This window comes from Rhododendron vialii, chromosome 10a (assembly GCF_030253575.1).
Source record: "Rhododendron vialii isolate Sample 1 chromosome 10a, ASM3025357v1".
Classification (NCBI taxonomy): domain Eukaryota; kingdom Viridiplantae; phylum Streptophyta; class Magnoliopsida; order Ericales; family Ericaceae; genus Rhododendron; species Rhododendron vialii.
This window is the reverse complement of record NC_080566.1, coordinates 14,974,549-14,988,120: the sequence shown is the minus strand read 5'-3', so window position 1 is coordinate 14,988,120 and position 13,572 is coordinate 14,974,549. Positions and strand designations below refer to the sequence as shown.

Below are 13,572 nucleotides of genomic sequence, written 5' to 3'. Positions count from 1 at the left end.
GGCGAGAATCTGAGTACGAAGAACATGATACGGTTCGTTGACTCCCATCAAAAGTTGGTATACACGCTTATTCGACACCCTTTTTTACCAAGCTGTGGCGGTACCACATGTGCATTCCGGAAGTGGATCAATCCCATCGAGTTGATTCCAAAGCGTTTTGAAGGCATTATAATAATTGGTAATATCAAGATTACCTTGTTGAAGATGAGTGGTCTCTCTTTGAATTTTAAAAACGGTAGCATTATTCCCTTGAGTGAATCTGGATTCAAGATCACGCCATAGTTCATACGGCGTGCGGCAACTGGTTAGGCTTGGAGTAATTGTGTTGCTGATGCTGTTCAACAACCATGAGAGAACCATCGTGGAAACTCGTTTCCACAGGGGTTGAATATCGGGATCTGTGGGGCAAGGTAGGGTGTTATCAATGAAACCCAGTTTATTTTTGGCACAAAGGGCCATTGTGATAGAACGGCTCCAGGACCCATAGTTGGTATGGGTTAGAGCAATATCAACAAGGGGGGTACGGGGGTGGTCGGCTGAATGAAGAAAATAAGGGGAAGAGAGATCAGAAATAAGTTTCTGAACCTTTTCTTGAGCCTCAACCATGTCTGTAAAGATGGATTGAAGGTTGAAACTGCTGTATTCTTCCAGTGTGTCGTCTTATGCGAAGGAGAAAGAGCAAGAACATGAACCCTGCTTTGATACCATGAAAAGAGGTGCTTTGTGATAAATATGATTGATTCTCATTGATTAATTGGTGGAACACAGCCACACATATATAGGAAAAGAATACAACCAACTAGGAAACAATAATTATGGAAACAGAATAATAATCCTAGAATTATGGGAAGAGATTGCTCCTATAATTATTCTGACGGATCTCAATTGATTCGGTCCGCTAATAAACTCTCTTAGCTAATCAATTACCTTGTGCCCTAGAAAACACCGTGCCCCAAAAAACGACTAGCCCTCCTCCCTTCTCTGCCTTCTCTCTTCTTTCTCTCTCAATCTTAACACCAGCTAGGGTTTGTTCTTGGTGGTGGGGCTGCCACCTCCCCTTCCCTCCTCCAGCCGGCCACCCTCCCACACCATCGTACCTTCTCTAAGCTTTTCCTCTGGTCATCTCTTCCCCTCCGCCTTGGTTCTTCTTTCTGCGGCCCCTCAAGCTCAAAACCTTTCGCCTCTCCTTTATCGCTGCCCTCCACCGCCGCTACATCCAGATCTCCTTCTGCCTTCCCTCCCAAAACCCTCCTCCCCTCTGCCTCCTCTTCTGCGAGTCAGGGTTGGGTTAGTTTGGACGTTGTGATGTAGCGAGCGTGATTCGGCTTCTCCTTCTGCGAATAAGTTGTTGGACCCGTGGCGGCGCTTCCGGTGACGGTGATGGTGATTGGAGTTTTTATTTTCTATTGGTTTCAATTTCCCTCCGATTTCAGAGTGATTTGTTCCCTGCGTGGAACCTATCCCACCCTCTGTGGGTGTTTCTCTCCCCTCAGTAAGTTGTGCGACAGGGAGGATGGTCAAATTACCGATGCCGTCCTGATCACCTTTAGCGTGAGTGTCCACCCTTTCGCCTTGGGGATTCGTCGTTGGATAACCCGGTCGTTGAGGTCTATGTACCCAACGACGAGTTCTGGTGTTTGGGAGTCTATAGCCTCACGCGGGCAGTTTTCTGTTCTTTCTTGAGCAATGAAATTGTCTGTTATCAAAAAAAAAAAATTAAATTGATGAACCAATTAACAATATAGGCGCAAAACGTCATATATTAGCATGTTTAATTGGTGAGGTCAAAAAGCATAACATGTATTCTAAAAAGATTATCTACTACGCGAGAACTTATATAGTTCTCAACAAAAATTCAATTTTTTTACAATTCTCATATTACGTAGTGGACAATTTTTTGAGAATGGAATACCCTTAGGAAATAAATTGTGACGAGGTTAAAGTAGACCTTCTATTGTAGTCCTGAATTTGAAGGAATATTATTCAAGTTAACAGGGTTTCGTAAAGTCTTTCATTGAGGGTGTTCACATGGAAGTTAGAGGGTGTTCAATGCTACTAGCATCTCTCAAGTATCACACGTAGAGTATAATTTTTTCCAAGGTTGGTGTGTTCATCTGACCATTCTTGGGTCAATGTAGCGCTGCCTCTCGAAGTATCTCTTACCTATTGTTCAGTATTATAAGACTCGTCTTGTGATTTTTAACAAGATGTATTGTTCAGCATATTATAGGACGAATTGTTTGACGAATTGTGTTCTAAGACGAAGTGTATTGTTCAGCATATTATAGGACGGAATGTCTTGTGAAACCCGACAACTTTCATTGAGCTTGTAAAAGCTGAACTAATATACATGCCTTTTTTGGCCTAAAAAGAAAGTCCCATTATTTTTTTTGTCCGTATTTAAAATTTTTCTGCATTTATTAGTTGTGTCAAAATTTTTGTCTTTATTGAACTTTTTTAAGATTATGATTACTTTTTAGATTCCAACAGGTTGAGACGAAAAATAATTCACAAAAATTAACAAAAAACTAACAAATTAATTTGAAAAAAATTGAATAGAGAAAAAAATAACTCCGTTTGTTGTTTTTTGTTTTTTTTTGGAATTTCTGAGTCATCTGTATTTGCATGATGTCTTTATATGAGCCAATTTGCAAGGTTTCGTTATCACGATCTATAGTAAGAAAGGGGGTGACGTAAGGGGTGATGACTTGATGAGTCTTTGTTCTTGGTTTTTTGCTAAAGTGGGTAATGACTTGAGTTGCCATGATACTACCTTTGTACACATACGTCTTTGGACAAATCTATATAAACAAAGATGGTGAAGTAATTGGTGACGACTTGACCACTTTATCTATCTACTTTTTGTGGGGCTCTTCTCTTCTAGATTTTTTATCGGCTAAAGGTGTTCCTAGTTCATGATTGTGTCTTAAATTTATTGAAGTACTGTCTTTTTAATGGTTTTTTTTTTCTTTCTGGAATTCGTTGAGTTTGCGTCAAATTTTGTGAATTAATCATTTGTTTTGATGACATGAATTGAAAAGTTAGAAACTAGAACATAAAGAATAGAAAACGTTATTAAGGATGAAAAGAAGTTTGAAAATGATACTTTTGCTATTTTTTGTTCTTGTTTTATATTCTATGAACGTTGGTCCAAATTTTACACTATTTGTTCATGATGTTCCTCCTTAATTTAGGGATTCCCTGGACATCGTGGTGGGGTCCATTTTTGAAAATTATCTCCCGATCATCGAGAAAATGATTGCACAATTAGTTGATATATTGCGATAAGCATAATCGCCATATCAAATGAAGTCCGATTGATCCTAAATTTTACTGAGAGCTTCATAATAATAAGAAAGGGTTTTTTTATGGTTTGATTGAAGAAATTCAATTCTAATTTCAGCGATCCAAATCAGTTTGAGTAGGCTACCGTGACGGTGAACTAATAGAGAACAACCAAAATAGACAACATCCAAAAAACCACATGTAAACACCAGATTTTTTCGCACCTATTATTCCACTACCCCCATGAGTCAAGAACGTCAGCCCTTAGCATGCTGACATAGGTAGTACCGAACAAGAGTGTGCAACTCCTGGTAAGCACAAAACGACGCCGAATAAACTAGGTTTTCTCACAGGAAGTCGAACGGTCATTTGATATGAAAAACCTCCTAAGACAGGCATGTACATAGACTAGCCATGAGACATGCCATCTCTGGATAAGAACAGTCCCCTCTTTGGCTAACAGTCAGAAAATGGGTCTCTATAACTATAATCTTGACCAAATAGCCAAGATATATTTCGAAACATCCAAACTAAGATTGGCACCGATAGATGTGCTTATTTCATCATAATTGAAGTACTTTGTTTGAAAACTATGTTGTACCCATCGTATTCACGCACATACCTTGTTTCCTTTGGTTGAGTGTTTCCCCAAGATTTTCATTTGGGAGGCTTCTGAAATCGCTCAATTTCACAAACCCTTCCTCCAATTAGCTCCATCTATTGCCTTAAGTGTTTAATTTCTAGTTTTCGAGAACTAGAACTAGTATGATTTTGATTCGAAGAATGATTCAATATGTTTTTGCTTAGAAGTCCAGGGAAAAAGAGGGACAGATCGGGGAGAGGATGAGGAGAGAGAATGGGGAAGTAAGCCAGAAAGGGAATTGGTGACAGTGACAATTGCTGGTGTTTAATTGATATTTTTTAAAGCATAGGTGTGTATGGGACATTGACTTGTAAGATCAGGGGCCTTTTTGAAAATTTTCCATCCACATATGCATCCACCACCATAGAAGCCCGCATGCAGTCCATGTCACCCATATTTGCTAGTTTTTAGGCGGAGGGGTAACGATAGCAGTTCAGGTATTTATGTGAAATTTATTAAAAGTCACGTGTTCCTGTATGATTTTGGTGAAAGGTTAGGGGTCCTACACGAAATAGGTTCCACAAAATTTGGTGTACATTTGGTACCTATACTTTGGCTCCATTTGATTTTGTATCTATACCAACTCAAACATCAGTACATAATTTTATTTGAGCCATAACGTTAGTTTGAGTCTAAAGACAGATCTAGAAGCAAAACATACAAACAAAAAGTAAAATAAATATAAAACAAGAAAATGTAAATGCATTCTACTAAATGTAAAAGTATCTCAAGCATGATTTCCACCATCGAATACAACCTTCTTCATGATGTCACGTCCTTTGCACATGGCTTCCAATGGCTCAACTTTGGGCATTGTAACCCCTTTTCCTTCAGTCAAGTCAACAAGATCCTCACCAACCCTTTCCCACTCAAAGCACTGAATCAATGACGCCAAGGCCAAGCCCACAACACGTTGGGCTAAACCAGCCCCGGGACATGCCCTCCTCCCGAAACCAAATGGCATTAACTTGTGTCCCTCCACCTCCGTACATTCAAACCTTTCAGGTTTAAAGCTACTTGGGTCATCCCAAACCTTGGGGTCTTTGTGAATGGCCCATGCATTGACCAATAAGATTGTGTCCCGTGGCACGTCAAATCCCCCAATGATACAATCATCGGATGACACGTGTGGTACAAGCATTGGTACCGCTGGGCAAAGTCGGAAGGTTTCAGATATGATAGCTTGAAGATAAGGCAGCTTGGAGAGATCTTGCTCATCAAGCAGGCGGTCTTGGCCGATGTTAGCGTCTAATTCATTTCTAGCCTTCTCTAGTACGTGTGGGTGGTTCACCAAGAGAGACATTGCCCATTCTATTGTGACGGAAGATGTGTCTGTCCCTGCAAAGACCATGACCTGCATATTTCAAGTTATAAAACCCTTGTTATTATAACATCAGCAGATTGAGATTTTTAGAGTGTGTACAATAAAACTATGTACGCAAACCATTGCGATAAGCTTCTGCGTTCTGAGGTACTTTTAAATCATTGTGATGATTGTGATTTTTTTTTGGATTAGTTACTAGAGGTTATGGTTGTGATGAATTTGTCATGACTTTATGGTGTATTTGCTGGCATATATCTTCCATTCACAAGATTTTGTGATCAGAACTGGTACGATATTCCTTTCTAGTTTTCCTGGGAATACTATGCAAAATATTGCGTTGTTAGCTGAATATCCATGACTCTGGATGGCATAATATATACTAGTATTTCACCAAGGTAACTACAATGGTATTAGCCTTTGGTCCAACTCAATGATAACTAAGCTTTCGTCAAGTTTGGTTGTTGCCAATTTGGTCGAGTTTGAATATTTGTGGATTCCTCCTTGCTCGTAACAATTAATGGAATTTTTCATCTTGTAAGTATGGTTGTGAAAAATATCAATTCAAAAAAGTATCTTAAAAAGAGCAACTTTGTGAAAACAACTAAAAAAATGTCAAACGTGCATATAAATACAACCTCGTAATATATTTGCCTTTTTTCATAAATGGATTAATTCAACTCAAAATTTCAGTTGTTTAAAAGAAAACTATACAAATGCGATATATTGAATAAACGTATTTTTTGACGTGACTGAATAAACTGATCATCTTAGAGGTTCCAAAAGAGCACATTAATTGATGAACAGGTGTAGATTCAATTCATGGATTTAAATATCCGCTGCCACGTAGCGTATCGAATGCTACATAGCGGTTTGTCAGTCATTTGATACCGGTAAACCCTGATATACCAGTGCTACCGAATATTCACACTTGTGTTGGCCGATTCCCTGTACAAATGGCTTTATATCTGATTTTTTGCCCGATTTGCCACAACTACGGCCGCTATAGATGCTCTGGCCCCCAAAGTACTTTGAACAAATTCAAGATGGCTACACAGATTCCTGCTACATTTTGTTTGATACTGTAGAAATTTGATAACTATTTCGGTGGAAGGAAGAGAAACAAAACAAGTTCTTTCTTTCTTACTAATCAAACTTTCTTTCTTTTATTTCTTTCCCCACTAACTTACAACCGGATAGTACTCTATTTATAGTGCTAAACAAGACTCTTAAAATTCATATTAAAAACAGCTTTAAAACAGAACAGTAAATTCTGACCCTTCCTTGCTAAAACTGCCATAACTCTCTGTAGAAGACTCCAAACGCACCCCTTGGCCTTTCAGCTACAAAGCCTCTTGACCTTTTATTTTCCACTAACTTCTAAATTTAAAACCCACTAAAGATAGCATTTAATGTTTATTCAACAAAACTCCCCCATAAACTTAAATGCTTCTACCATCCTTCATGCCAATCATCTTCTTGCATTTGTCGAGAAGTACTTTCGGTAGCGGTTTTGTGAAGATATCGGCAGCTTGATCCTGACTTGCCACATGTACCAATTCCACACTTCCTTCCTTCACATGATCTCGGATAAAGTGAAAACGAACGTCGATGTGTTTGCTTCTTTCATGGTTCACTGGATTCTTTGCCAACTCAATTGCTGATTTGTTGTCAACTTGAATCACGGTTGCACTTAGTTGCTTTAGCTCCATCTTGCTCAACAAATTTCTAAGCCATATCGCATGACATACAGACCAAGATGCCGCCACATATTCAGCTTCACACGTCGAGAGCGTCACGATCGGTTGCTTCTTTGAAAGCCAAGTAAACGCAGTATCTCCCATAAAGAACACATATCCCGCGGTACTTTTCCGATCGTCTATGTCTCCGCACCAATCGCTGTCGGAGTAGCCAACCAATTTGTAATCTTCTGCTTTTGAGTAGAACAACCCGAGTGACACCGTTCCTTGGATGTACCGTAGGATTCGCTTCAACGCCTTCCAATGTGAATGAACCGGCTCCTCCATGAACCGACTTACAATGCCAACACTTAATGAAAGATCCGGCCTTGTGCATGTGAGATAGCGAAGGCTTCCTATCAAACTCCGGTATCTACTCGCATCGACACGTTCTCCTCCATCGTACTTCGAGAGTTTTGCACCTGGTTCCATTGGTGTTGATACCGGGTTGCAATTTGTCATCTTGTACTTCTTCAAAATCTCTTTTGCATATGTCTCCTGTGATATAAAAATACCCGTCTCTGCTTGTCTAACCTCCAAACCAAGAAAAAACTTCATCAAGCCCAAATCTGTCATCTCAAATTCCCGTGTCATTGTGCCCTTAAACTCTTCTATCATCTCATCATTGTTACCCATAAAAATGAGATCATCGACATAAAGAGCAACAAATAACACGTTACCTCCATTCTTCTTTACGTAAAGGGCATGCTCGTAGGGACATTGCTTGAACCCGTTCTCTTTGAAATATGAATCGATACGTGTATTCCATGCCCGCGGTGCTTGCTTCAACCCGTAAAGCGCCTTCTTCAATTTTAGCACCTTCTTCTCTTCTCCGACTTTCATGTACCCGGGTGATTGTTCGATATAGACATCTTCTTCGAGCACACCATTCAAGAATGCCGACTTGACATCCATTTGAAATATCGGCCATTTGAATTGAGCAGCTTGTGAAATGAGTAATCGGATTGTCTCCATTCTTGCAACAGGAGCAAATACCTCGTCATAGTCGATTCCTGCCTTTTGCTTGTATCCCTTCGCAACAAGTCGCGCCTTGTACCGTTCTATCTCGCCTTGAGCATTCATCTTTTTCTTGAACACCCACTTCACACCAATAGGCTGACTTCCTTTCGGCAATTCTGCTAGCTCCCATGTGTTGTTGCGGTTAATCGCCTTAATCTCCTCGTTCATGGCAGTTTGCCACTTCTTGTCTCGCACTGCCTCTTCAAAACTGATATTTTCAACATCTGCCAAAAGACATACAAGGTGTACCTCATTTGTCGAATCATACAAATCCTGCAAACTTCGCATTTTGGGTTGTCGTGGTTCATCTTCGTTATCGGTAGTTTCAGAGTTTGTTGGTATGCTTGTTGGTGCAACGACTGATGATTCTCCAACTTCGATGATTACCTCCGTCGAATTATTCCAGTCCCACTCGCTTGCTTCATTTACTCGCACATCACGACTCACCATCACCTTCTTGCTTATTGGGTCGAGTAGCTTGTACCCTTTTGTCTTCTCATCATACCCAATAAAAATATACCTTTTGCTTTTGTCTTCGAGCTTCGTTCTTCGTTGATCCGGTACGTGTGCATAAGCCACACTACCGAACACTTTGAGATGAGAAACTGTCGGCTTTTGTCCGCTCCATGCCTCTTGTGGTGTTTGATCATCTAACTTCACATGTGGACATCGATTTTGTACATAGATGGCACATTGCACGGCTTCTGCCCAGAATTCCTTCGGCATCTTCTTGCTCTTGAGCATTGATCGAACCATGTCGAGAATAGTCCGGTTCTTCCTCTCGGCCACACCGTTTTGTTGAGGAGAGTATGGTGCGGTTAGAAATCTCCTTATGCCTTGCTCCTCGCAATACTCCATAAAAGCCGTCGAGGTATACTCACCGCCTCTATCGGATCGTACGGCTTTGATGTGTCTGCCAGTTGCCTTCTCCACCATTACTTTGAACCTTTTGAACACCTCGAATGCCTCGGATTTTTCTTTCAAAAAATAAACCCAAGTTTTTCGTGAGAAATCATCGATAAAGGAAATGAAGTACCTTTTACCGCTGAAAGATTCGGGGGTGATTGGTCCACATATGTCGGTATGAATCAATTCGAGAATATATTTAGCTCGATATTCTGCCTTTTTCTGAAACGAGGTTCTCGCTTGCTTGCCAAGCACACATTCTTCACAAAATTTGCCCTCATAGTCCATGTCCGGCAGCCCGTGCACCATGTTCTTCTTTGCTAACTTTTTTAGACCACCATGATGTAAGTGACCAAAACGGAGATGCCACAGCAACGCCTTGTCTTCTACGTTGACTCGCAAACATTTTTCTCGCATTCTCAAATTCAGTTTGTACATCCGATTTCTTCCCATCTCGACTCGAGCAACCAGATGCCCTTGATTGTCTTTCAATTGTAGTACCCGGTTTTTCATGAATACCGAGTATCCCTTCTCCATGAGTTGACCCATGCTCAAAATATTGCTCTTAAGATCAGGTACATAATAAACATTCTCGATTGACCCTTCCGTACCACCTTTTTGTAAATAGTAAACCGTACCTTGGCCTTTTACTTGGATCTTTGACGCGTCTCCGAACGACACATGTCCATCTTCAACCTCTCGCATCTCCTTGAATAGGTGCTTGTGCCCGCACATGTGGTTACTAGCGCCGGTATCGAGATACCATACTGTGTCGTTATCGGAAACGGTATCTTTGTAGGCCATCAAGAGTACACCATCTTCTCTTGTCTCCTCTTCCGCGACTAGATTCGCGTTTTCTTCTACCTTTTTCTCGGAATAGCACTCCTTTGCATAGTGCCCATACTTACCGCAATTATAGCACTCGATATTTGATTTGCACTCTTTTGCGTAGTGCCCATGCTTGCCGCAGTTGTAGCATTCGACATTTGAATGATTTGACCGGCCGCCTCTCCCACGACCACGTCCTCTACCTCGACAATTTTGTTGGCTTGACTGCCCCTTCTTCTCGTCATATTCACCTCGACCGCGGCCTCCACCACCGCGACCATTGTTACGACCTCCACGGCCACGACCTCTACCTCGAAAGTTTTGAGAATAGAGTAACTTTTCGTCTTTGATTGACGCCTTGGTATGAAGTGCTTGCTCGAGTGTCTCCTCCTTCTTTTTCTTCTTACGTTGTTCATGTGCCTCGAGAGAACCGACAAGCTCGTCGACTGTGAGCGTCGCAAGGTCCTTTGACTCTTCTATCGCGCATACCACATTCTCAAAATTGTCGGTTAATGATCTCAAAATCTTCTCCACAACTCGCGCATCGGTTAAGGCTTCGCCATTACGAATGAGTTGGTTCACCACGACTTGTACACGCGTGATGTAGTCAGATATAGTTTCCGACTCCTTCATCTTCATGCTCTCCAACTCGCCACGAAGAGTTTGGAGACGCACTTGTTTGACTCGGTCGGCACCTTTGAACACTTTTGCTAAAATGTCCCACGCTTCTTTTGAAGTAGTTGCACCGGCAATCTTCTCAAAGCCCGACTCGTCAACAGCTCGGAACAAGAAGTAGAGAGCGATCTTGTCTTTCATACGCGTTTCTTTTAACGCCTTTAGCTGATTCGCCGTCTGATTGGTGTTTGCAGCCGGCTCTTCATAACCGTCTTCAACTACCTCCCATGCATCTTGCGCACCGAGCAAGGCCTTCATTTGTATGCTCCAGTTCTCGTAGTTCGCCTTCGTTAGTCGTGGTAACGGCATTTGACCCGTCACATTCGCCATTGGCTCTGATACCAAACTGTAGAAATTTGATAACTATTTCGGTGGAAGGAAGAGAAACAAAACAAGTTCTTTCTTTCTTACTAATCAAACTTTCTTTCTTTTATTTCTTTCCCCACTAACTTACAACCGGATAGTACTCTATTTATAGTGCTAAACAAGACTCTTAAAATTCGTATTAAAAACAGCTTTAAAACAGAACAGTAAATTCTGACCCTTCCTTGCTAAAACTGCCATAACTCTCTGTAGAAGACTCCAAACGCACCCCTTGGCCTTTCAGCTACAAAGCCTCTTGACCTTTTATTTTCCACTAACTTCTAAATTTAAAACCCACTAAAGATAGCATTTAATGTTTATTCAACAGATACTCCCTCTACCGTTATACTACTACCGCTGTAGAGTCGGCTATCACTTTTTAAAACCTTGATCCCGTTCCTTAAATAGGAGGATTGGGGATTGGTGCATTGCTACATTTTGTTCGATACTTTGTTTCGTTTTGAGTTTTGAAAATTATTTTTGATGTAATGAACGTTAATGAGTGGAGCGAGATAGATAAATAGAGAAAGTTACTGAGAACCGTGCAGAGAGTAAAATATTTTTCTCGAAATGGGAAAAGAATGAAGGCTGGAGAGTTACACTTACAGTGATAAGCCCTTTGATAATTGCATCTGAATAGTACTCTGGCTCTGATTCTTGCAATGAAACCAAATGACCAATCATCGTATTCTTACTCTTACCCCTCCTATGCTCATCGATCAACCCTTGCGAAAGGGCATCCCATCTCTTATGAATTTTCATCAATTTCTTTTCATAACCCTTATAATCAATCCATCGTAAAACAGGCAAGAAATCCGCGGGGTTCGATGCTCCGCTGTATGAAAGCGCCTCCCCTATGAGCTTCCGAAACTCCTCCGCCTCCGCTGAATCCTCCAAATCGTCATCGTAATACCGTTTCCCGGCGATCATTCTCATAATAATATTAAACGTCAGCCCAGAGAGCTTTGACTTCATTTCGACCTTTGCAAAATTGGTAGACGATTTCTGGTACAACCGGCAGAGTAGTTGCCTAATTTCGTCCTGCCGGATACATAGGAAGGCGTTGAGGCGGATGGTTGAGAAGATCTCGAGGGAAGTGAGGCGGCGAAGGTTACGCCAGTGGTCGCCGTACGAGGAGGTGACGATAGTGGTGTAGTTGAACCCAAAGTATTTTCCGATTATGAACCTTGGACGGTTGGCTAGGACGATGTCGTGTTTGGTGAAGCACTCTTCGGAAATGGACGAAGAGGAAATGACTACGACAAGTTGGGACCCGAGGCGGAGGGAGAAGATGGGGCCAAGGGTTTGGGAGAGTTTGAAGAAGTTTCGGTGTATCAGCATGGGTTCTTTGAGGAGGTGGAGGTGGCCGATGAAGGGAAGAGAGGGCGGGCTTGGAGGAAGGTTGCTGCGTCTGCGGGGTTTTTTTGACAGAAATTTGAAAGCAATGAGGAGGAGGAAAACAAAGAGAGAGATGTATGAGAAGGTGAGTTCCATGCTTGGCTGTACTGGTTGAAGTTGATTTGTAATACGCAGTCTGTTTTTTGAGGATAAGATCCGTTTACATAGTGGGAAAAGTGGATGGTGAAGTGTCTGCAAAATGAACAAATTCAGAGGTTTTGGCTTTGTTTAATGTTCAAAACACTTACGCAACTCTTTAAGGGTGTATGATAGAGTTTCTCCTATAGTTATTATGTTTTTTTTTTATCAGCAAAAGGAACAATTTGTTAAGGGAGGAGAGAGGGAGTCCAACCGATAGTTGGAATCGTACTGCCAAGGGACAAAACCCAATACATCCTGAGGGTCTAAAGTGCCCAGATGAAACACTGAAAATCATATACAACCCAAAAGGCTTAAAAAGCCCTGATACATTGATAAAGCCCGGCCCAAAGAAACCTGAAACCTACTCAAATTAAATAGCCTGCGTCGTTCACCAATACAAACAGGACTACCACCGGCACCAGTCAAAGTTTTCAACGACCACCTAGCCACCACTGGCCACCCCACGGAAGAACAACCTGAACCCAGAAATCAAACACCTGCCGTGGATGCTGCACCGAGCCGTTAGGCGAGATCCGGGCCATCCAACAACGGCCACGGCGGGAGCCAATGCCAGTCGCTACACCCAAGCCTAGAGAAACCTTAGCCTTTAAGCGCAATCAGAGGTCCAGCAACACTCAAACCGGGAAACTTGGGACGGCTAACAGTAGTGCACAGGTACAAACGACACAAGCAGGGGGTTGGAAAAAGAGAGGAGAAAGAGTGGACAAGGGAATCAAGGACCATACCAGAAGCGATTTCGTCGAACGCCCGACCTCCTCTGTTGTGAGCCGCCATGAAGCACATCGATTTGGTTCCCAAAAACAGCAAGGGTAGATCTGATAAACTGCACTTGGCAGTCTCTTGCTGAAACTTGGAACAACAATAGAGAAACTGTTTCATCTCTGAAATGACTCAAAGGACTGAGCGGGCGTGCCAGGACTTGTTGTGTCCAACGTGAAGGACTGAGTGCCATTTTTTTGACTTCTGAACCGTGAGGGTGATAGTGCTGCAACCTAAGGGCTGGATTGCAGTAAAGGTCCGTGGCTTTTCCTCTACAAGCGATGACTTAATAATTTCCTAATCGTGTAGGAAAAGAAGTAACAATGTAAGAATAACTTTATTATATCGTAATAACAAAGTTGGTGGTGTAAGAGAGATAGGAATAACTTTATTATGTCGTAATAATTAAGTTGGGGTACAAGAGAGATAGAAATGAGGGAGAAATGAGATAATTGCTTCGCTAGGAAGGTTTT

The 13,572-nt window shown here is 41.7% G+C and overlaps 1 protein-coding gene across 1 annotated transcript; it reads right to left on the bottom strand.

Moving 5' to 3' along the window:
* Nucleotides 1-4,485: 4,485 nt before the first annotated feature.
* Nucleotides 4,486-12,305, bottom strand: LOC131304381 (cytochrome P450 81Q32-like). The gene is made up of 2 exons (XM_058331605.1): nt 11,387-12,305; nt 4,486-5,282 (listed from the first exon to the last, which is right to left on the bottom strand). Exons 1-2 carry the CDS (start codon nt 12,272-12,274, stop codon nt 4,656-4,658), a joined length of 1,515 nt encoding a protein of 504 aa, XP_058187588.1. The 5' UTR covers nt 12,275-12,305; the 3' UTR covers nt 4,486-4,655.
* Between the last annotated feature and the right edge of the window lie 1,267 nt (nt 12,306-13,572).

Excerpts from the sequence above, each read along its gene's own strand:
- LOC131304381 (XM_058331605.1), bottom strand. The coding sequence starts at position 12,274 with ATGGAACTCACCTTCTCATACATCTCTCTCTTTGTTTTCCTCCTCCTC. Across the intron at positions 5,283-11,386 it reads TTATCAAAGGGCTTATCACT|GTCATGGTCTTTGCAGGGAC; the intron begins GTAAGTGTAACT and ends TGAAATATGCAG.